Source organism: Budorcas taxicolor, chromosome 9 (assembly GCF_023091745.1).
Source record: "Budorcas taxicolor isolate Tak-1 chromosome 9, Takin1.1, whole genome shotgun sequence".
Lineage (NCBI taxonomy): Eukaryota > Metazoa > Chordata > Mammalia > Artiodactyla > Bovidae > Budorcas > Budorcas taxicolor.
The window spans coordinates 84,770,909-84,793,892 of record NC_068918.1 but is presented as its reverse complement, the minus strand read 5'-3'; the positions used below and the strand labels follow the sequence as shown (position 1 = coordinate 84,793,892).

General features: G+C 39.5%; 1 protein-coding gene across 1 annotated transcript in view; it reads right to left on the bottom strand.

The window, feature by feature from the left end:
* The window catches only part of ARID1B (AT-rich interaction domain 1B), a 424,182-nt gene that overhangs the window by 262,149 nt on the left and 139,049 nt on the right, over window positions 1-22,984 (bottom strand). The window contains exon 4 of the mRNA XM_052645664.1: window positions 5,789-5,899. Coding sequence (XP_052501624.1) covers window positions 5,789-5,899 — 111 coding nt within the window. The remainder of the gene's footprint in view (window positions 1-5,788; window positions 5,900-22,984) is intronic.

Here is a 22,984-nt window from a genome sequence, read left to right as displayed (position 1 = left end):
ATACCTTGGAAAAGATTCTATAAGCAATTAAAAGGAAAATTCTGAAGCTGGGGAAGAATGTATTAAACAATTCTTACATAAATTCTATTAGAAACACTTACTGAGTAAAACATAATAATTAGGTATGAACCTAACAGAGCAGAAGATATTCAAAAGAGGTGGCAAGAATACACAGAAGAACTATACAAAAAATATCTTCATGACCCAGATAACCACGATGGTGTGATCACTCACCTAGAGCCAGACCTTCTGGAATGTGAAGTCAAGTGGGCCTTAGGAAGCATCACTACGAACAAAGCTATTGGAAGTGATGGAATTCCAGCTATTTCAAATCCTAAAAGATGATGCTGTAAAAGTGTTGCACTTAATATGCCAGTAGATTTGGAAAACTCCACAGTGGCCACAAGACTGGAAAAGGTCAGTTTTCATTCCAATCCCAAAGAAAGGCAATGCCAAAGAATGCTCAAACTACCATACAATTGCACTCATTTCACACACTAGCAAAGTAATGCTCAAAATTCTTCAAGCCAGGCTTCACCAGTACATGAACTGACAAATTCCAGATGTTCAAGCTGGATTTAGAAAAGGCAGAAGAACCAGAGATAAAGTTACCAACCATCTGTTGGATCATAGAAAATGCAAGAGAATTGTAGAAAAACATCTATTTCTGCTTCATTGACTATGAGGCCTTTGTGTGGATCATAACAAACTGTGGAAAATTCTTCAAGAGAAGGGAATGACCAGACCACCTGATCTGCCTCCTGAGAAACCTGTATGCAGGTCAAGAAGCAACAGTTAGAACTGGACATGGAACAACGGCCTGGTTCCAAATTGGGAAAGGAGTGTGTCAAGGCTGTATACTGTCACCTTGCTTATTTAACTTATATGCTGAGTACATCATGCAAAATGCAGGGCTGGATGAAACACAAGCTGGAATCAAGATTGCCGGGAGAAATATCAATAACCTCAGATATGCAGATGATACCACTCTTATGGCAGAAGGTGAAGAGGAACTAATAGCCTCTTGATGAAAATGAAAGAGAAGAGTGAAAAAGTTAGGTTAAAACTCAACATTCAGAAAACTAAGATCATGGCATCCAGTCCCATCACTTTATGGCAAATAGATGGGGAAACAGTGGCAACAGTCAGAGCCTTTATTTTTGGGGGCTCCAAAATGACTGCAGATGGTGAACTGCAGCCATGAAACTAAAAGACGCTTGCTCCTTGGAAGAAAAGCTATGACCAACCTAGACAGCATATTAAAAAGCAGAGACATTACTTTGCTGACAACAGCCCAGCTAGTCAAAGCCATGGTTTTTCCAGTTCAGTTCAGTTGCTCAGCTGTGTCTGACTCTGTGACCCCATGGACTGCAGCACACCAGGCCTCCCTGTCCATCACCAACTCCTGGAGTTTACTCAAACTCATGTCCATTGTGGAGAAGGAAATGGCAACCCACTCCAGTACCCTTGCCTGGAAAATCCCTTGGATGGAGGAGCCTGGTAGGCTACAGTCCATGAGGTCGCGAAGAGTCGTACATGACTGAGTGACTTCACTTTCATTTATCATTTTCATTCACTGGAGAAGGAACTAGCAACCCACTCCAGTGTTCTTGCCTGGAGAATTCCAGGGACGTGGGGAGCCTGGTGGGTTGTCATCTAGGGGGTCACACAGAGTTGGCCACAACTGAAGCGACTTAGCAGCAGCAGCATGTCCATTGAGTCAGTGATGCCATCCAATCATCTCATCCTCTTCTCCTCCCACCTTTGATCTTTCCCAGCATCAGGGTCTTCTCAAATGAATCAGTTCTTCGCATCAGATGGCCAAAATATTGGAGTTTCAGCTTCAACATCAGTCCTTCCAGTAGTCACGCTAGATGTGAGAGTTGGACTATAAAGGAAGCTGACATCAAAGAATTGATGCTTTTGAACTGTGGTGTTGGAGAAGACTCTTGTAGAGTCCCCTGGACTGCAATACGATCCAACCAGTCAATCCTAAAAGAAATCAGTCCTGAATGATTTCTTTTAGGAATGATGCTGAAGCCCCAATACTTCGGCCACCTGATCCAATGAACTGACTCATTGGAAAAGACCCTGATCCTGGGAAAGATTGAAGGCAGGAGCAGAGAGGGATGACAGAGGATTTGATGGTTGGATGGTATCACCAACTTGATGGACATGAGTTTGAGCAAGCTTTGGGAGTTGTTGATGGACAAGGAAGCCTGGTGTGCTGCAGTCCACAGGGTCACAAAGAATCAGACATGACTGAGTGATTGAACTGAACTAAAAACATAACAAATACTATAAAAATAGATCCTCGTCTCTTAGGGATAAGAGGGTCTGGCAAGACAACTATGAAAGCAATAAGAGGATTACTAGTAAATGCCATAAGTGATGAAAAAGTTAAAAAGACTCAACAGAAATGTATTAAAATTGCATTTGGGGAGTTATCTTAAGAGTGCAAGTTAAGATATACTCAATGTTTACAAAATAAAAGTGTTGATAAGCTGTAACAGTTTTTTTTAGCATTCCACTGCATGTTTTGTTTAATGATGGCTTCATTTCATATCAATATTAGAGGTAGAAAACAACTATAGAATGTGCTAAAATTTTAAGTGGTAATATCTCAAGGAGATAGAATTCTTCAAGCTAATTTTTATATTATATGTTATATACTAAGATTTCTTAATAATGGTAACATCAAGAATATGTAAGCTAATGAACCTCAACTGGGAAAAGGTTATATGATTAACAGATAAAGAAATCAGAATAGAAATGTTATTACAGAAGATTTGTTCTGAGCTTAGGTCTGAGTGCATTAAGTGAAAAGTAAACATTACTGGTCATGGCCCCAAGACAGCAAGACAACAAATATTAATTTATCTGTCACTAGCTTTATGTGGATGATCTAAAGAGCCTTGTCAGCCAGAAAACAAAACTGCATCAGCTACTAAAGATCACCAAGAATTTAATGACATGCAAATATAGACAAATATCAATTTAAACAATAGTGAGAGACAGCTTGCTGAGAGAATCAAATTCTAGATCAAGCATAATGGAGAGTTAACTGTATAACAAAAATACACTAAAGAAAATACCAAACATGCAGAGCTATCAGAAAACACTATAAACTCTATCAATCTAACTCAATTTAAGCAAAAAATTAAGAAACAATTACTTCAGAAGCTTTCTTCTTATAGTCACTTATACAATGGTTGTAGATTTTATTATACATTAGAATAATTTTTACCACGTATTCTTAAATGAACAGCTAAGACCCTGAATTTGACTCAACATTACAAAACGAGAGACTAAAAATATGATGGATTGCCTTTAATCTTCAGTAAAAAGAAAAAATTTTATCACTGCCACTTGAAAAGACACAGCCTAAATCCACACAAGATCTAATCAATTCAGATAAGATAACAAATACATATAGTTTCATGGTACTTATTCAATCCATTTACCCAAGTTAGGGAACTAAAATGTTTAGTAAGAGTAAAAACACATGATATTAGAGCCATACAGAATAACAACAAATCTCTCCCTCAAACTGTAACTACCTTAGTTTTATATAACATATTGATGCAGCATTTACATAAAAATAAAAATATATTTGTAAACCCTACATAGAAAACTTTTCTACACAAACAAAGCCTGTTGAAAGAAAAGTAGAGCACTAAAATTCATTTAAATGAAGCTAATTTTTATCTTAACAGACTGAGGGCAGGGGGTTTAGGCAGGTACAACCAACTGCTCTACGATTTTTCCTTTATTCATTAACTGATGCTTTTATGTGCTCACCATAAAACCTGGAAACGTTCATCTCTAAAAAAAGATTACTGAAATGTTATTGAGTCAATCAGCATCCTATTTATCTGTGAGTTACAAAAAACAAAAAGAAAATACCAATCAGGGCATTTCTTTTTTCAATAGCTTCATAAGATTTGTATTATGAGCAACCTTAAATCCTCTATGGGAGGAGGCAAGATAAGCATTAAGGAAGAAGGTAAGCCATTATACATATACAAATAGAATTAATCCAAAAGACTTAACTTGTTGAAGAATATACTGGTTCACTTCGTAAAATACTTCGAGTCTCTTCTCTAATAATTGACTTAAAAAGCAGCATCCCAAAGCAGAACTCTTCAGTTTTCTGGGACTACCACACTTCTTGCCACCCCAGCACTCCCCTAATTATGCTATAGAGTTAGCTGAACATCAACCATTCATTCCAAAGTAGAGCAATGAAAAGAAGCACAGCCTAGTAAGTGACCCAAAAGTTCAAATGGATATTAAGAAAGCAGTACACTGCAGACTACTCTTAGACCTATGCAGAAAAGCAGCATCAATTTATAACAAACTTTCCAACCAGTAAAACAGTACACATCACCAGCCAATAACAAACCTATAAGGATGGGCTTATCTAAAACACTAAAAATCTGAGTGGAAAAAAGTAGAATTCACTGTCCACCTTTCCATGAGTCAATTTAAATTTCCTAAAACCACAAGCCAATTTCCAAATATTTAGTAAATGTTGCATTTATCATCAGCATTCACGTGCATTTGCATGCACGCACACAGACACACACACACTTCACCAAACTGCGGATTATCTGCTGAAGAAAAAAGTTTACAGCATAAAACAGAGTCCATTACCTTTTTCATTCTTTTAAAAACCAAATAACTAGACAATAAATATTTCAATGTAACTAAAAAAATGACCACAGTAAATTTTACACATCTCCCACCATAGAAATAAAATCTGTAAAAATTAGAGTTTCAAGTACATGTGCATCAGATGCAAAGATATTACATATCATGTAGCCTCTACTTACCTTCTACTCTAAGGCTACATGTAACTTAGAAATGGGTATGTCACATATAACATTCTTCACAAATGCTGGTTCTCAAATGTTTAGCAACAATATGATAAATCTTATTTAATGTAAACATATTTGAAATTCAAATTACAATCATGGTTAGTTTGAACTCCTACCTTAAACACTCTCTCTTAATAGAGATTAAACAATAACAATAATTCTTTGAATCAAAATATTTTAACAAGAAAATAAATATAAAAATTTGTTTGTATACATATATTCTTTTAATTTACAAGGAATTCATTTTAATTTAAATGAGGTTGCCTATGGGAGGAAAAAGGAAAATTAAGCACAGATGAACTATTAAAGGAAATTAACATGTAACCTGTAACTCAGCTACTACCATAGTCAACAGACCCAATACAGTGATTTGCTAATGTAAACACTTAGAAGCTGTATTTTCCAATTTTAAATTAAAATACTTTCTTTTGGGTAAAAAAAGATTAAGTCATTTCTCATGACATAAAGTCTCTAAAGAAATTCAAACTACCACTGGACACTTTATCTCATCATTTAGATTATTTGCCAAATGGGAATTTCCTTTCCATTTAACTCTTATATAGATACCTCTGTTCTGAATCACTACCAGAAAGCAACATGCTATGCAAAGCACAATTGTACAACAGTAACATCTTTCTGCCACAAAACCTATCAGCCAAATAAAGGCTTCCACCTGGATTCAGAGATTCCTACAACACCAGACGTGGAGAGACCTACTAATGAAAGACTTTTTCAGAACTACACAGCTCCTTTAAGAAGGGAATGCTCAAAAATTAATAAATCACAAATACATCTGAAATCTAGAAACTTGTCCCCCAAGTCTTAATATAAAGTACAATAAACAAAAGCAAATGCTCATTTTAGAAATCCGTAACTCATTGCATTTCCAAATCAATTAACTGTCTTACTGGTAAACTTGATGGTCTTTCTTGTTGTATTAAGTTCAAGTCTTCATGGTTAGGTTTTCCAGAAGCCAGAGGAGGTTGAGACCTAGTTCCATAGCCTTCCTGAGACATATCCTAAACAAACACAAATATAAAGAAATATCTCAATGAATTATAAGCTTCTCTGGTAATTAAGATGAAGCAAAGGCTTATCACAAAGTATCAACTTATGTTACTTTAAGCAGACGTATAAATATAATTATCACTTATGTAACACTTTCTCAGAAGCAAAAATAAAATATAAGAAGGCAGCGTATCATCAAGAGCAAAAACATGTATAATTAACAATTAAATATATTATGCGACCATACGAACTAAAGACTGTATTTGAGTTTTGCAGGAAGGTGATAGTCAGTAAAAGATGGGAAAGAAAGCTAGCAATAACTAAACTGTTACAACAGAGCAAACCAAAAGTATATATTATTGTTTAATTTTTATTTTGGTTGAATTGCCTTTAATATTACCTTGAAACTGTTAAAGTAATTAATGAAAACTTTATTATCAACTGACTTTTAAGATGTCCTCTCAAAAACCCATAAAACAACAGTTATTAAGCTGACAGTATCCTGAGGTTTCTACAAAGCCAGTTAATACTCATATATAGAATTCCATATGTTCACATAGCATAGTTATCAAAGAACTATAATAAAGCATAAAACAGTAGTGAGGAAGAAAACACACCCAAAATCTACTGAAATAGAGAAACTTATTATTAACATGGCCTTTCTGGCATCCTCTTGAATACTTTTCTAGGAGGAATTCTGCATGGTTTAATAGTATGCTGAAATAATATTATACAAACCAAATATCACACCAAACTTACCGGATGTCAGCTCTCTAGCTGTTTAACTATGTACACTTAGTTACTAAACATTCTAGGCCCATTTACACCTAAAGTCAAATAGCAGGACAGAATGTAAAATGCTTATTATAGCATTTCTTAATTGGCACTGAAAGCTGAAGAACCAGTTTCTGATAGGGAAGAAAAAAAAAGAACGGAAAGTATCACTTGAAAATAAAATTCTTTTTTTCCCTGTCAGTTTAAATACGTGTTAGAATTAAAGAAACATTATATACAAGTTTTACTTCCCCTGTTAAATTCTCAAAATACTACTTTAGAAATTAATGGTATTGAGTTGAAACCCTATAAAAAGCTTCTGTTGCCCCACCCCTTTCTCATACAGTATACACTTGAACTTACACAGCTTCTGAAGCCAAAAAACTCTGCACCAACAGCTGGTACTAAAAATACACAAGCTGTACAAACTAGACTTAACTAGCAAAGTTTTGGTGCAGCCTGCCTTTAAAGAGGCTCTGAGGTAAAGAGCATGCCAACAATATAGGATTTCCCAAGCAACTCCTTTTCCCTATACACACAACAGGTCAACATCATCCAACCTCTAATAGTAGTGCAGAATGCCCTACACTTTTGGAAGAGAATTACACCCAGTTGTCCAGGCTTTTATCTGATAACATTTAGGAGAGGTCTTGAGCACACACAATCGGAGGATATTTAAAACAGTAGCTCTTCAATCAGGCTGCTGGTAGAGGGTAACAACTGGGCTGTGGGGGACAAAAGCCAAGGTTGAAAGATTATTACCACTCATACACACACACACTCCACTTGCTTCTGGACCCCAGACTTGTGATTTGTTACATAGACTTCCAACTGCATGTCCTGCAGTTTCCTTTAGATTAAGAGCAAAGATTCCAAAACCAGGCAGGGCACAAGGCCTCCTCCATTCAGGGACCTTCACCCTTTACAAAAACCCCAAGGTGGCACAAGACAGCCTCACAATGGGCAAACAAATGGGGATCCCCACCTGTGCCTCAAATACACACATGTGCACACGATTTATGGGTGGTGGTTAGACACTCATTTTAGTAAACTGTTAATAATGAGGAATGGGCAGGCTCACATGCCCGACGCTACTAAGTCTTTTAAATTTCTTTTTGTTTTCTCTTTGTAGCTAAATGAACTGATTTCTAAACAACTTGGAAAAGATTACTGCAACTACAGTAAACACTCATTTTGAATTGGGTACTATCCCCTTTAAAATAAGCAATGCTGAATAGACTATGAAAGCCATCAGAAAATTTCACTATGACTTTACATTTCACTTTATAAGGCTTAAAAGTTTAAAATAATTAGATTTCACAAAATCTCAAACACTATTCCTAACCACAAGAGGCTCTCAATTATTAAATACAGATGGAAATACAACAAAAACAAAATTTAGTGAGAATCACTGAAATGGAACATGTTCTGCTTCAATATATGTTTGAACATAAGGATTAATTTAATTGAGAGAACATCCAGAAAAGGTACCAAGTTTTACCCTAAAACAATCATCTATATAAAACTTACACTGGGACTATAAAGTCTACATTTGGCAGCTTTAATAAAAACACAAAAGTTACATCTCTTAACAAACCTGAGCTTTTTCCTCTTCAGAGCTATATTTATTTTCTGGTAGGTACTTATTTTCATCTCAGGAAGAGTAAGTAGGAATAAGTAATTTAACAAACAACAAAGCAATGTCAGTATCAGAAAATAAGAAATACATCCAGCACTATATTTTATAAACTAATAACAACAAAGAACAGCCTTCATGCTTAACATATCACTGCAATCTCGGTTATTCACACATTTAAACCACTGCACACAAGCTTACACATAAGTTCACACATAGACTGTGACTGTGACAACGCACAACTGTGACTATCTAAGAGAATACCGCATTATGATAATACTAGCGCACAGAGGAACCCACAAGGAGGTGTGGGCTGCCCTTCCAGAGTCCTTTATCAGTATTATTTTTCTTCATCTCACCCACAAGCTTTTCACTACTGACAGATTCTGGCTTTAACCTTCTTCATGTTACAGATCAAAGGTAAAACGGAGACTCACAAACCAGCAAAAGTGTGAAAGGGGCTTGGAACAGGGCATGTACACATGTGTTTCTAAAGTTTTCATGTTAGGTGTTACTTTTACCACATGAAAGTGAAAGCGCTCAGTCGTCTCTGACTCTTTGCGACCCCGTGGACTGTATGTAGCCCACCAGGCTCCTCCATCCATGGGATTCTCCAGACAAGAATACTGGAGTGGGCTGCCATGTCTAAACATTAATTATCTTGTATCTCAACAAATGGTGGAAAATTCTTAAAAGAGATGGGGATACCAAAGCACTTGATCTGCCTTCTGTGAAACCTATATGTAGGTCAAGGAGCAACAGTTAGAAGTGGACATGGAACGACAGACAGGTTCCATATTGGGAAAGGGGTGTGTCAAGGCTGTGTATTGTCACCGTGCTTATTTAACTTATATCAGAGTACATCATGCAAAATGCAGCGCTGGATGAATAACAAGCTGGAATCAAGATTGCCAGGAGAAATATCGATAACCTCAGATATGCAGATGACACCACTCTTACAGCAGAAAGCAAAGAGGAACTAGGGAGCCTCTTGATGGAAGTGAAAGAAGAGAGTGAAAAAGTTGGGTTAAAACTCAACATTCAGAAAACTAAGATCATGGCATCCGGTCCCATCACTTCACACCAAATAGATGGAGAAACAATGCTCCAAAATGACTGCAGATGGTGACTGCAACCATGAAAGTAAAAGATGCGTGCTCCTTGGAAGAAAAGCTATGACCAACCTAGACAGCATATTAAAAAGCAGATACATTACTCTGCTGACAAAGGTCCATCTAGTCAAAGCCATGATTTTTCCAGTAGTCATGTATGAATGTGAGAGTTGGACAGTAAAAAAAGCTGAGCAACAAAGAACTAATGCTTTTGAACTGTGGTGCTGGAGAAGACTCTTGGATGGTACCTTGGACTGCAAGGAGTGCAAACCAATCAATCCTAAAGGAAATCAATCCTGAATATTCATTGAAAGGACTGATGCTGAAGCTGAAGCTCCAATACTTTGGCCACCTGATAGGAAGAGCTGACTCACTGGAAAAGACCCTGATGCTGGGAAAGACTGAAGGCGGGAGGAGAAGGGGATGGCAGAGGATGAAATGGTTGGATGGCATCACCGACTCAATGGACATTAGCTTGAGCAGGCTCTGGAAGATGGTGAAGGACAGGGAAGCACATGCTTCCTGGTGTGGCAAAAAGTCAGAAAATGACTGAGCGACTGAATGACGACAACAAAACATTTAGTAAACATCTTGTAGGGACTACTCCCCTTGCTGGGTGCCTAACATCTCACAGTGTGAAGCGTGACCAGGAAGGAAACAGCAGTTATACTGTGTTATCGTGAGGAGGGATGAGACCAAAACTGTCACCTAGCTCTGGTATAACGGCCAAGAGCAGGAGTACTTCTGTTTCCTTCTATGATGAAATGAATTAAGTACCAATGGCAATACAAGACTATGAAGAGAATGTGGAATAAAATGTCAAGGACACTTTAAAAAACTCAAAACAGAAAAATATTCCCATGGCATGTATGACCTCAAAAGATACAAAGATACAAAGAAAAGAAAGTTGTCCTCCTACTTTCCAGGAGTCCCTCGAAAAAGTTCCTGTTAACAGGCTGTTATTTATTGTTCCAAATTGTTCAAGGCACAACCAAGTATGAAGTGAATTTAAAACACTTTAACTTTCAAAACAATTGAGCGGATTTGTCCTGTACAGTCTACGCTGTGTAATATATCTCCTTCTATATCTGCACCTAAATATCTATTCTTTTTCTTTTGTTACACAGTACTGTATTAATTCTGTGATTTATTTAACCAGTCCCCTACTGATGGACATTTCCCTAGTCTTTCTCTACTTATTACAGCATTATAATAAACATCCTTGTGCATACAACTTCAGGTGAAATAGTTCTGCAGCATCAATCTCCATTGGTTTCCCTGGAGCCTCAGTGGTAAAGAATCCACCTGCCAATGCAGAAAACTCAGGAGACGCTGATTTAATCCCTGGGTCAAGAAGATTCCCTGCAGGAGGATATGACAAGCCACTCCAGTATTTCTGCCTGGGAAACCCCATGGACAAAGGAGCCTGGCAGACTGCAGTCTGTGGGGTCACAAGAGAGATGGACACGACTTAGCCACTAAACAACAACATAAGTCTCCACAAGGGGAATATCTGTCAAAAGGTTGGCACATTTAAAATTCTGATGGAGGCTAGCAAAGTGCTTTCAGCAAAAGAAGTGTCAAATTAGAGTCACAGTGTGCCATTTTACTATACACATTTACCTTAGCATCACAATATGCCTAACCTCAGTATAGAAAGCAGCAAACTCACACCAGGAGAGAGGTGGGAGGACTGGTCATCGGCATTCATTTGCTCAGTTGTGTCCCATTCTTTGTGAACCAATGAATGGTAGCACTCCAGGCTTTTCTATCCTTAACCATCTCCCAGAGCTTGCTCAAACCATGTCCACTGAGTTGGTGATGCCATCCAACCATCTCATCCTCTGGCATCCCCTTTTCCTCCTGCTCTGAATCTTTCCCAGCATCAGGGTCTCTTCTAGTGAGTCAGCTCATTGCGTCAGGTTGCCAAAAGTACTGGAGCTTCAGTTTCAACATCAGTCCTTCCAATGAATGAATATTCAGGGTCGATTTTCTTTAGGAATGACTGGTGTGATTTCCTTGCAATCCAAGGGACTCTAAAGAGTGTTCTCCAACACCACAGTTCGAAACATCAGTTCTTCAGCCCTCAGCCTTCTTTATGGTCCAACTCTCACATCCGTACATGACTACCACAAAACCTATAGCTTTGACTATACAGACTATCATTTGCAAGGTGATGTGTCTGCTTTTTAATACGCTGTCTAGGTTTGTCATAGCTTTTCTTGCAAGAAGCAAGTGTCTTATAAATTCATGGCTGCAGTCATCATGGGCTTTCCAGGTGGCACTAGTGTTTAAGGAACCTGCCTGCCAATGCAGGAGACATAAGAGACACGGGTTTGATCTCCAGGTATAGAAGATTCCCTGGAGGAGGGGCATGGCAACCCACTCCAATACTCTTGCCTGGAGAATCCAATGGACAGAAGACCTTGGTGGGTGACAGTTAAGAGGGCCACAAAGAGTCAGACACCACTGAAGTGACTTGGCACACACCCATGCAGTCACTGTCCAGAGTAATTCTAGAGCTGAGGAAGATAAAACCTATTACTGCTTCCACTTTTTCTCCCTCTATTTGCCAGGAAGTTATGGGACTTGATGCCATGATCTTGTTTTCTGAATGTTGAGTTTTAAGCCAGATTTTTCACTCTTCACTTTCTCCCTCATCAAGAGGCCCTTTAGCTTCTCTTCACCTTCTGCCATCAGAGTGGTATCATCTGTAAATCTGAGGTTGTTGACATTTCTCCTGGCAATCTTGATCCCACCTTGCGATTGATCCAGCCCAGCATTCCCATGATACACTCTGCACAGAAGTTGAATGAGCAGGCTGACAATATACAGCCTTGACGTCCTCCTTTCCCAGTCTTGAACCACCCACTGTTCGATGGCCAGTTCTAACAGCTGCTTCCTGACCTGCATTCAGGTTTCTCAGGAGACAGGTAAGGTGATCTGGTATTCCCAGCTCTTTAAGAATTTTCTACAGTTTGTTGTGATAAACACAGTCAAAGGCTTTAGAGTAGTCAATGAAGTATAAGTAGATATTTTTCTTGAATTCTCTTGCTTTCTCTATGATCCAACAAATGTTGGTAATTTGATCTCTGGTTCCTCTGCCTTTTCTAAATTCAGCTTGAACATCTGGAAGTTCTTGGTTCGTGTCCTGCTGAAGCTTAGTTTGAAGCATTTTTAGCATTACCATGCTAGCATGTGAAATGAGCACATTCACATGCTAGTTAGAACATTCTTTGGCATTGCCCTTCTTTGGGATTGGAATGAGAACTGACCTTTTCTAGTCCTATAGCCACTGCTGAGTTTTCCAAATTTGCTGACATATTGAGTGCAGCACTTTCACAGCATTATCTTTTAGGATTTTGAATAACTCAGCTGGAACTCCATCACCTCCACTAGCTTTGTTTGTAGTGTTGCTTCCAAAGGCCCACTTGACTTCACCCTCCAGGATGTCTGTCTCCAGAGAGTGACCACACCGTGATGGTAATCTGGGTCTTTAATATAGTCCTTCTGTGTATTCTTGCCATCTCTTAATTTCTTTTGCTTCTGTTAGGTCCTTACAGTTTCTGTCCTTTATCATGCCCATCTTTGTACAAAATGTTCCCTTGGTATCTCCAATTTTACCTCTAGTCTTTCCAATTCTATCTTTTCCTCTATTTCTCTGCATTGTTCATTTAAGAAGGCCTTCTCATCTCTCCTTGCTATTCTCTGGAATTTTGCATTCAGTTGGATATATCTTTCCCTTTCTCCCTTGCAGGTACATAAATTTAAAATATCCTTTCCAAAAAGAAAGCAATGTAAACCTATGCAGTATCCACTTCAAGAATGGTGCAATCAGTCACCCCCTTGTCTCCTCAGGAACGCCCTGATGAAAATATTATTAACTAGGAGAGATGACATTTCAGGCAGGGCTCCATGACAGGTGCTGTGCCCAACCCACCTTTACAACAACCCAGGGGAGAGGCCCTATCAACTATCATCTTGTTTTCACCATGAGGGAACAAAACCTTAAGCGATTTGCACAGCTAGTATCTGAGCACACTGTTAAGAGTCTCAACGTGATGGACTAATCTTCCTTTCTCCCCTAATTGCACTCTACAAACAACTGGAAGCTTCAAGTACTACCCTAAGGATTGGATGTAATCTTAACTTTTTAAAGATATTATCCTAGGCTTCCACTTATTCCCCTACATTACCTTTTCAAAAAGTATTAATCTTAAGCATTTTATATGTGGAACACTTCCAAAATATCAAATTATAATATTATGAAAAGAAATGTTAACATTTCAAACTCCCCACAAATCTGAATACAAAGCCACTCAACGTATGACTCATTATCATCAAGTAGTTGTTTAAGGTCCACAGGCTGATGGAAAGCAAGGTTAAAGACCCATCTGCCTCCTCAGGTTATGTTTAAGGGTTTTCTGCTGGTTCCTCTCTTTCACCCAAAGACTCCATGTTGACCCTTGGATGGTGATGATTCTTGAATCTCTACTTCAAGTCCCCTGTATTTTTACTGTATTTTGAAGGAGTCCTTGTGCTCACATCTAGGAATGATTCTCCTAACTGTCCTCCTCAACTCTGACCCCATTCCTTCAGGTTATCACCTGGTCAAGGGTGTTCCCATCCACATGGGACTTCTCAGAGCCACCCCACATTCCTCACCGCCTTCATGACTGAAACACCTGTGCCACACGAGCAATCCTAAAATCACTGTCAGGCCCATCCCCTTCATCCTCCCTCCAGCTGCCAGCCCCTTTGCGCTACAGCTTCTTGTTCGCTATACCACGAGAGCTGGCTTGCAAAAATGCAAACCACGGCGTGCTGCTGCATGGAGAGGCCTCCTCTAAGATGCCTACAGAATAAGGCCGACAGTCCTTAGTCTGGTAGAGAAAAGCCCGTCAGCCTCCAGCTGCCACCACAGTGTCATCTCCGCCTTCCTTGGGGCCCAAAGCAAGTCCTCAGCTTCACCCACTGGCTTGCTCAGAGGCTCCCATGGGGCCACCTGTCTACACATGCAACACTCTCGGTCCGGGTGGACGCTCCTCCAGCTGTGTCTGCAAAGCATCGTTGTCTTCAAGATCCTGCCAGAACTTAATTCTTCCATTCCCCCAAACAACTACCTCACACCAACTTCTTATGTACTCTTAAAATACAGCATTATAAATTAGTTATCTGTTTGTCTATCTCCTGACCTGGACTCTTACTTCCTCTTGGGTTTCCAGCACTGACAGGCACTCAAAAGCCTGGTGAATTACTGACTTAATGCCTTCTAAGAGCTTACATTTAGAATTAGACACAGCAATACAAAAATAAGCGTATGAGGACAAACATAAAACTGAACAAAACTTGGGCTCATGTCCAAGAATATTTATCATGTTAACAGCTACACTGCCTGGTAGCAATGTGCTATATAAAACACATTTTGCTATTTGTTACTGGCAGTTTTAAGGCAAAAAGATGACTACAAAAAAATGTAGTAAAAATACTGGAAATTAAGAGGGACGGAGGGAAAAGACTATCATGAGTATCAGTGGTGCCATCAAAAATGGGAAAAATCAAGACATTCTTTACCTCCTAATGAACAAAACAGCAACGAAATATTTTTGCAGGAAATTTAAAAAATCCTGATAATGAACTCACTAAGGGGTTTCCAGGTGGCACAGTGGTAAAGAAACTGCTTGTCAATGCAGGAGGCACAAGAGACATGGGTTCGATCCCTGGGTTGGGAAGATCCCCTAGGGAAGGAAATGGCAACCAGCTCTAGTATTCTTGCTTTGAAAATTCCATGGACAGAGGAGCCTGATAGTCTTACAGTCCATGGGGTCACAAAGAGTTGGGCACACTGACTGTCTGAGTGTGCACACAGATGCTTGATAAAGCCTTGTATTTCTATCGATTTAAGGAAATTAAAAAGGAGCAAAAGATATATTAAACCATAGCTAATCAATCAGCAAATCTCAAACCATAGGAACTTCTACTAGAAAAAAGACCTAGTTTCTTCAACAAATAAACTGTAACAGTAAAAAGGAGAGAGGGAAAGAGAAAAGCAGAGATTGAGAGGAAAACAACAGATATGAAAAGATATTAAAATACAGATTTTATTTCAATCTTGAGTCAAACTACCCCATAATGTAAATAAAACAAAAACATTTAATCTATGTATGTTCAGTTCAGTCACTCACTCATGTCTGACTCTTTGCGACTTCATGGACTGCAGCACACCATGCCTCCCTGTCCGTCACTAACTCCCAGAGCTTGCTGAAACTCATGTCCATTGAGTCGGTGATGCCATCCAACCATCTTATCCTCTTTCATCCCCTTTTCCTCCTGTCTTCAATCTTTCCCGGTCTTTTTCAATGAGTCAGTTCTTCGAATCCAGTTGCCAAAGTATTGGAGCTTCAGCTACAGCATTAGTCCTTCCAATGAACATTCAGGACTGATTTCCTTTAGGATGGACTGGTTTGACCTCCTTGTAGTCCAAGGGACTCTCCAAGAGTCTTCTCTAATACCACAGTTCAAAACCATCAATTCTTCAGTGCTTGGCTTTCTTTATGGTCCAACTCTCACATCCATACGTGACTACTGGAAAAACCATAGATTTGACTATTTATGAAACTACTGGAAATTTGAGTATTGGATAATTGGTATGAAAAAATATTTTTAAAATGTGATAACTGTATTATATGTTTTTTTTTAGATAAAACTATATGCTGAAATACTGAGAGATTAACTGATATAATATCTGGGATTTACTTCAAAATAATATTGAGGGCAGAGGTTTGGAGGGTAAGGAAGAAAAAGTTCACATACAACAAAACTAGCCATATAATTATTGACATCTGAGTGACGGGTTCATGGGGCCCATTATACTTTCATCTACTTCTGCTCATTGTTTGGAAATGTCCATTTAAAGGAAAATGGAGATAATGGTACGAAAGACAAATTCAGGAGTCCAGCATTGGGGTGAGACTGTGGTGCTGACACTGGGTTTCACCAGAAAGACTTACAGTCTTTCTGACTATAACTTCTGAATTCTTGCCTTCAGCCCTCAGTCTCAAAAAAAGCCCATTATGCACTGAGCATTTAATCTGTTTCTTTTTTTAAACTTATTATTATTAAACAATATTGTAATAGTTTCAGCGAACAGGGAAGGGGCTCAGCCATACATATACACATACCCATTCTCTCCCAAACTTCCCTCCCATCCAAGCTGCCATATAATATTGAACAGAGTTCCATGTGCTATACAGTAGGTCCTTGCTGGTGGTCTATTTTAAATATAGCACTATGTACATATCCATCCCAAACTCCCTAACTATCCCTTCCACACCTTCATCCTTCCCCAGAACAACCACAGTTTATTCTCAAAGTTTGAGAGTCTGTTTCTGTATTGTAAGTTAAGTTCATTTGTATCATTTCTTTTTAGACTACACAATATAAATGATGTCACTGGATATTTCTCCTTCTCTGATATCCTTCAGTTTCTTAACCCATTTTATCTTTAATATACTTGCTGCAGTGTTTAATCCTAACACTTAAGTGTCTTTGAAAAAAAAAAAAAAACACCTCTCCATAATCTTAACCAAATTAACCTTGCCATGTTCATCTTCCCCTCCTTCTGACTTAGCGACCCTTTCTGGACCTCACCTACTGATCAAACTGCCCTCCTTGCCTAAGTCTGATGCTCTCCACTAACTCTGGCCCACCCTCTTAAAGGCCGGGTTTCCAATTTCACTGACTCCAAGATGCCTTTTCCAGCCACAAATTTCGCCAAAGACCATGAGCACTTGAGTCAAACCCACCCAAGCTCAAATTCCAATTTGGACTCCACACTAGCTGTGCAACCTGAAAAAACTCCTGAGTTCAGTTTCCTACTCTGGAAACGGGACTGGACTGAGTGAAGCTGAGGGGGCTCAGGGTAGAGTACACAGGGTACAGCTTGTATAGTTTAGGCACACAATACTTCAGGAATAGGAACTGAATGGATTTTTTTTTAACATACCATGAAAGGTTATGTTTTAGGATAATGGTAAGTGACTTTAAGTCTAAGTCCATATCAGTATTTTTCCCTGGATCTTCCTTTATCCTTGCTCCAAAAATCTTTTATATTAGATTTAAAAAATCATAGGTCAAAAGTTCAAAGGGTTTTTCACTGCTACTGATTTCATGAGCTTATAAGACTCTAAGCTTATATTAAAACCTTATTATCTGTAATATACTATATTTACTGAAGAGTCCAAAGGCTAGATTCAGAATATCATTTATTTTCTATTAATTTAAATGAATAACTATTTCATTTTAAAAACTTTTTCAAAAGGAACAGGCTTGTCCAAACTGCTTTACAATATTTTCTTTCTGATGAGTCTCATTCAGTTCAGTTCAATTGCTCAGTCATATCTGACTCTTTGCGATCCCATGGACTGCAGCACACCAGGCCTCCCTGTCCGTCACCAATTCCCGGAGTATACTCAAAATGTCCAACGAGTTAGTGATGCTATCCAACCATCTCATCCTCTGTTGTCCACTTCTCCTCCTACCTTCAATCTTTCCCAGCATCAAGATCTTTTCAAATAAATCAGTTCTTCGCATCAGGTGGCCAAAATATTAGAGTTTCAGCTTCACCATCAGTCCTTCCAGTGAATATTCAGGACTGATTTCCCTTAGGATTGACTGGTTTGATCTCCTTGCAGTTCAAGGGTCTCTCAAGAGTCTCCTCCAACACTACAGTTCAAAAGCATCAATTTTTCAGCACTCAGCTTTCTTTATAGTCCAACTGTCACATCCATACATGACCAATGGAAAAGCCATAGCCTTGATGAGACAGACCTTTGTTGGCAAAGTAATATCTCTGCTTTTTAACAGGCTGGAATCATGCTAAGGCAAACATGCTGTCTTGGTTGGTCATAACTTTTCTTCCAAGGAGTAAGCATCTTTTAATTTCATGGCTGCAGTCACCATCTGCAGTGATTTTGAAACCAAAGAAAATAAAGTCAGCCACTGTTTCCACTGCTTCCCTATCTATTTCCCATGAAGTGATAGGACCAGATGCCATGATCTTCGTTTTCTGAATGTTGAGCTTTAAGCCAACTTTTCCACTCTCCTCTTTCACTTTCATCAAGAGGCTTTTTAGTTCCTCTTCACTTTCTGCCATAAGGGTGGTGTCATCTGCATATCTGAGGTTATTGATATTTCCTCTGGCAATCTTGATTCCACCTTGTGCTTCATCCAGTCCAGAGTTTCTCATGATGTTTCTACACAGAAGTTAAATAAGCAGGGTGACAATATACAGCCTTGATGTGCTCCTTTCCCTATTTGGAACCAGGCCGTTGTTCCATCTCCAGTTCTAACTGTTGATTCATGACCTGTATACAGATTTCTCAAGAGGCAGGTTAGGTGGTCTGGTATTCCCATCTCTTTTAGAATTGTCCACAGTTTGTGGTGATCCACACCATCAAAGGCTTTGGCATAGTCAAGAAAGCAGAAATAGATGTTTTTCTGGAACTGTCTTATTTTTCAATGATCCAGCAGATGTTGGCAATTTGATCTCTGGTTCCTCTGCCTTTTCTAAAACCAGCTTGAACATCAGGGAGTTCACGGTTCACATAATGCTGAAACCTGGCTTGGAGAATTTTGAGCATTACTTTACTAGCATGTGAGATGAGTGCAATTGTGCAGTAGTCTGAGCATTCTTTGGCATTGCCTTTCTTTGGGATTGGAATGAAAACTGACCTTTTCCAGTCCTGTGGCCACTGCTGAGTTTTCCAAATTTGCTGGCATATTGAGTGCAGCACTTTCACAGCATCATCTTTCAGGATTTGAAACAGCTCAACTGGGATTCCATCACCTACACTAGCTTTGTTCGTAGTGATGCTTTCTAAGGCCCACTTGACTTCACATTCCAAGATGTCTGGCTCTAGATGAGTGATCACATCATCATGATTATCTGGGTTGTGAAGATCTTTTTTGTACAGTTCTTCCGTGTATTCTTTCCACCTCTTCTTAATATCTTCTGCTTCTGTTAGGTCCATACCATTTCTGTCCTTTATCGAGCCCATCTTTGCATGAAATGTTCCCTTGGTATCTCTAATTTTCTTCAAGAGATCTCTAGTCTTTCCCATTCTGTTGTTTTCCTCTATTTCTTTACATTGATCACTGAGGAAGGCTTTCTTATCTCTCCTTGGTATTCTTTGGAACTCTGCATTCAGATGCTTATATCTTTCCTTTTCTCCTTTGCTTTTCGCCTCTCTTCTTTTCACAGCCATTTGTAAGGCCTCCCCAGACAGCCATTTTGCTTTTTTGCATTTCTTTTCCATGGGGATGGTCTTGATCCCTGTCTCCTGTACAATGTCACGAGCCTCATTCCATAGTTCATCAGGCACTCTATCTATCAGATCTAGACCGTTAAGTCTATTTCTCACTTCCACTGTATAATCATAAGGGATTTGATTTAGGTCATACCTGAATGGTCTAGCGGTTTTCTCTACTTTCTTCAGTTTACGTCTGAATTTGGCAATAAGGAGTTCGTGATCTGAGCCACAGTCAGCTCCCGGTCTTGTTTTTGTTGACTGTATAGAGCTTCTCCATCTTTGGCTGCAAAGAATATAATCAATCAGATTTCGGTGTTGACCATCTGGTGATGTCCATGTGTAGAGTCTTCTCTTGTGTTGTTGGAAGAGGGTGTTTGCTATGACCAGTGCATTTTCTTGTCAAAACTCTATTAGTCTTTGCCCTGCTTCATTCCTCATTCCAAGGCCAAATCTGCCTGTTACTCCAGGTGTTTTTTGACTTCCTACTTTTGCATTCCAGTCCCCTATAATGAAAAGGACATCTTTTTGGGGTGTTAGTTCTAAAACATCTTGTAGGTCTTCATAAAACCGTTCAACTTCAGTTTCTTCAGCGTTACTGGTTGGGGCATAGACTTGGATAACTGTGATATTGAATGGTTTGCCTTGGAGACGAACAGAGATCATTCTGCTGTTTTTGAGATTGCATCCAAGTACTGCATTTTGGACTCTTTTGTTGACCATGATAGCTACTCCATTTCTTCTGAGGGATTCCTGCCCGCAGTAGTAGATGTAATGGTCATCTGAGTTAAATTCACCCATTCCAGTCCATTTTAGTTTGCTGATTCCTAGAATGTCGACGTTCACCCTTGCCATCTCGTTTGACCACTTCCAATTTGCCTTGATTCATGGACCTGACATTCCAGGTTCCTATGCAATATTGCTCTTTACAGCATCGGATCTTGCTTCTATCACCAGTCACATCCACAACTGGGTATTGTTTTTGCTTTGGCTCCATCCCTTCATTCTTCTGGAGTTATTTCTCCACTGATCTCCAGTAGCATATTCCTGGTTCCAAATAGGAAAAGGAGTACGTCAAGCCTGTATATTGTCACCCTGCTTATTTAACTTATATGCAGAGTACATCATGAGAGACGCTAGACTGGAAGAAGCACAAGCTGGAATCAAGATTGCCAGCAGAAATATCAATAACCTCAGATATGCAGATGACACCACCCTTATGGCAGAAAGTGAAGAGGAACTAAAAAGCCTCTTGATGAAAGTGAAAGAGGAGAGTGAAAAAGTTGGCTTAAAACTCAACATTCAGAAAACAAAGATCATGGCATCTGGTCCCATCACTTCATGGGAAATAGATGGGGAAACAGTGAAAACAGTGTCAGACTTTATTTTTTGGGGCTCCAAAATCACTGCAGATGGTGACTGCAGCCATGAAATTAAAAGACACTTACTCCTTGGAAGAAAAGTTATGACCAACCTACATAGTATACTCAAAAGCAGAGACATTACTTTGCCGACTAAGGTCTGCCTAGTCAAGGCTATGGTTTTTCCTGTGGTCGTGTATGGATGTGAGAGTTGGACTGTGAAGAAGGCTGAGCGCCGAAGAATTGATGCTTTTGAACTGTGGTGTTGGAGAAGACTCTTGAGGGTCCCTTGGACTGCAAGGAGATCCAACCAGTCCATTCTGAAGGAGATCAACCCTGGGATTTCTTTGGAAGGAATGATGCTGAAGCTGAAGCTCCAGTACTTTGGCCACCTCATGGGAAGAGTTGACCCATTGGAAAAGACTCTGATGCTGGGAGAGATTGGGGGCAGGAGAAGGGGATGACAGAGGATGAGATGGCTGGACGGCATCACGGACTCGATGGACGTTGAGTCTGAGTGAACTCTAGGAGATGGTGATGGACAGGGAGGCCTGGCGTGCTGCGATTCATGGGGTCACAAAGAGTCGTACACGACTGAGCGACTGAACTGAACTCAGACAACCATTTTGTTTTTTTGCATTTCTTTTTCTTGGGGATGGTCATGATCCCTGTCTCCTGTACAATGTCACAAACCTCCGTCCATAGTTCTTCAGGCATTCTGTCTATCAGATCTAATCCCCTGAATCTATTTCTCACTTCCACGATATAATTGTAAGGGATTTGATTTATAGATAATAGATCCTGATTATAATTGTGCCCTGCCATCAACAAGAACGTTACTGCAACACAGGACCTACCAGTGTTCCTGAGGCAGCAGCTGCCCCTACACCTGCAGTGAAGAAGACCCTGAGAGGGCTGGAGATTAGAGAGAGGCCGGCCAGTGAGAGCAGCTGCGTCCCCTACATTAGTCAAGTTAGGGCCCTGGAGGCCACTACTCCGGCATTCAAGACTTAAGAAAATCCTTTCTTGTACTCTATTTTTTGCAAGAACTTCTTCCTAAACTAACAAGGGGTCAAGAGGGAAAAGGGAAGCCACATGGTTGCCTAAATTTCACTACTCCTAAAATACTGAAGAGAAATATGAAGATACTCAACAGCTAAGGACTAAAGTAACTAAGATTTTTAATAGATCAATTTACTTTCTTAAACTCACAAAGCAAATGAGCCACAGTAAATATTTGGGTGTGCTTTTTATAGAGAAAACAGTATATGTAATAATAATAATAATAATACACACAGCAAAAAGAAAACCCAGCTTTATAACTTACCACTTGAAGAATCCCCTTATCTATAAAACCAAGAGATAGGAACTGTCTCCAAAAGTCATACTAATGATTAAAGGAGAGACTAAGCATCTCTCTCCACTCCAGTGTTCTTGCCAGGAGAATCCCAGGGATGGGGGAGCCTGGTGGGCTGCCGTCCATGGGGTCGCACAGAGTCGGACACGACTGAAGCGACTTAGCAGAGCAGAGCAGAGAAGCATCTCTCTGTGCTTGTGACATTTAAATGTTCAATAAATGTCAGCTATTGTTGTTTACATTATGTAAAACCACATTTAAGAATAAGAATCAAAATTTTCACTGAACCCACTGGGAGTTTATCAGGTGGTGACCATGGTCCACTGATAGCAGCAGCTAGTGACTATGTAACGTTTACTATTCACCAGGCACTGTTCAGAGTGCTTACGGTCTTGACATCAACTCCACGAAGTACTTTCCTCAGATGAAGAAACTGAGGCACAGAGGTTGAGTGACTCACGCAAGGTCCAAACTATAGAGTCAGAAACTCTGAGTATAGAGTTCAACAATCTGTGTTTTAACAAGCCTTCTAGGAGACTTTAATGCTCA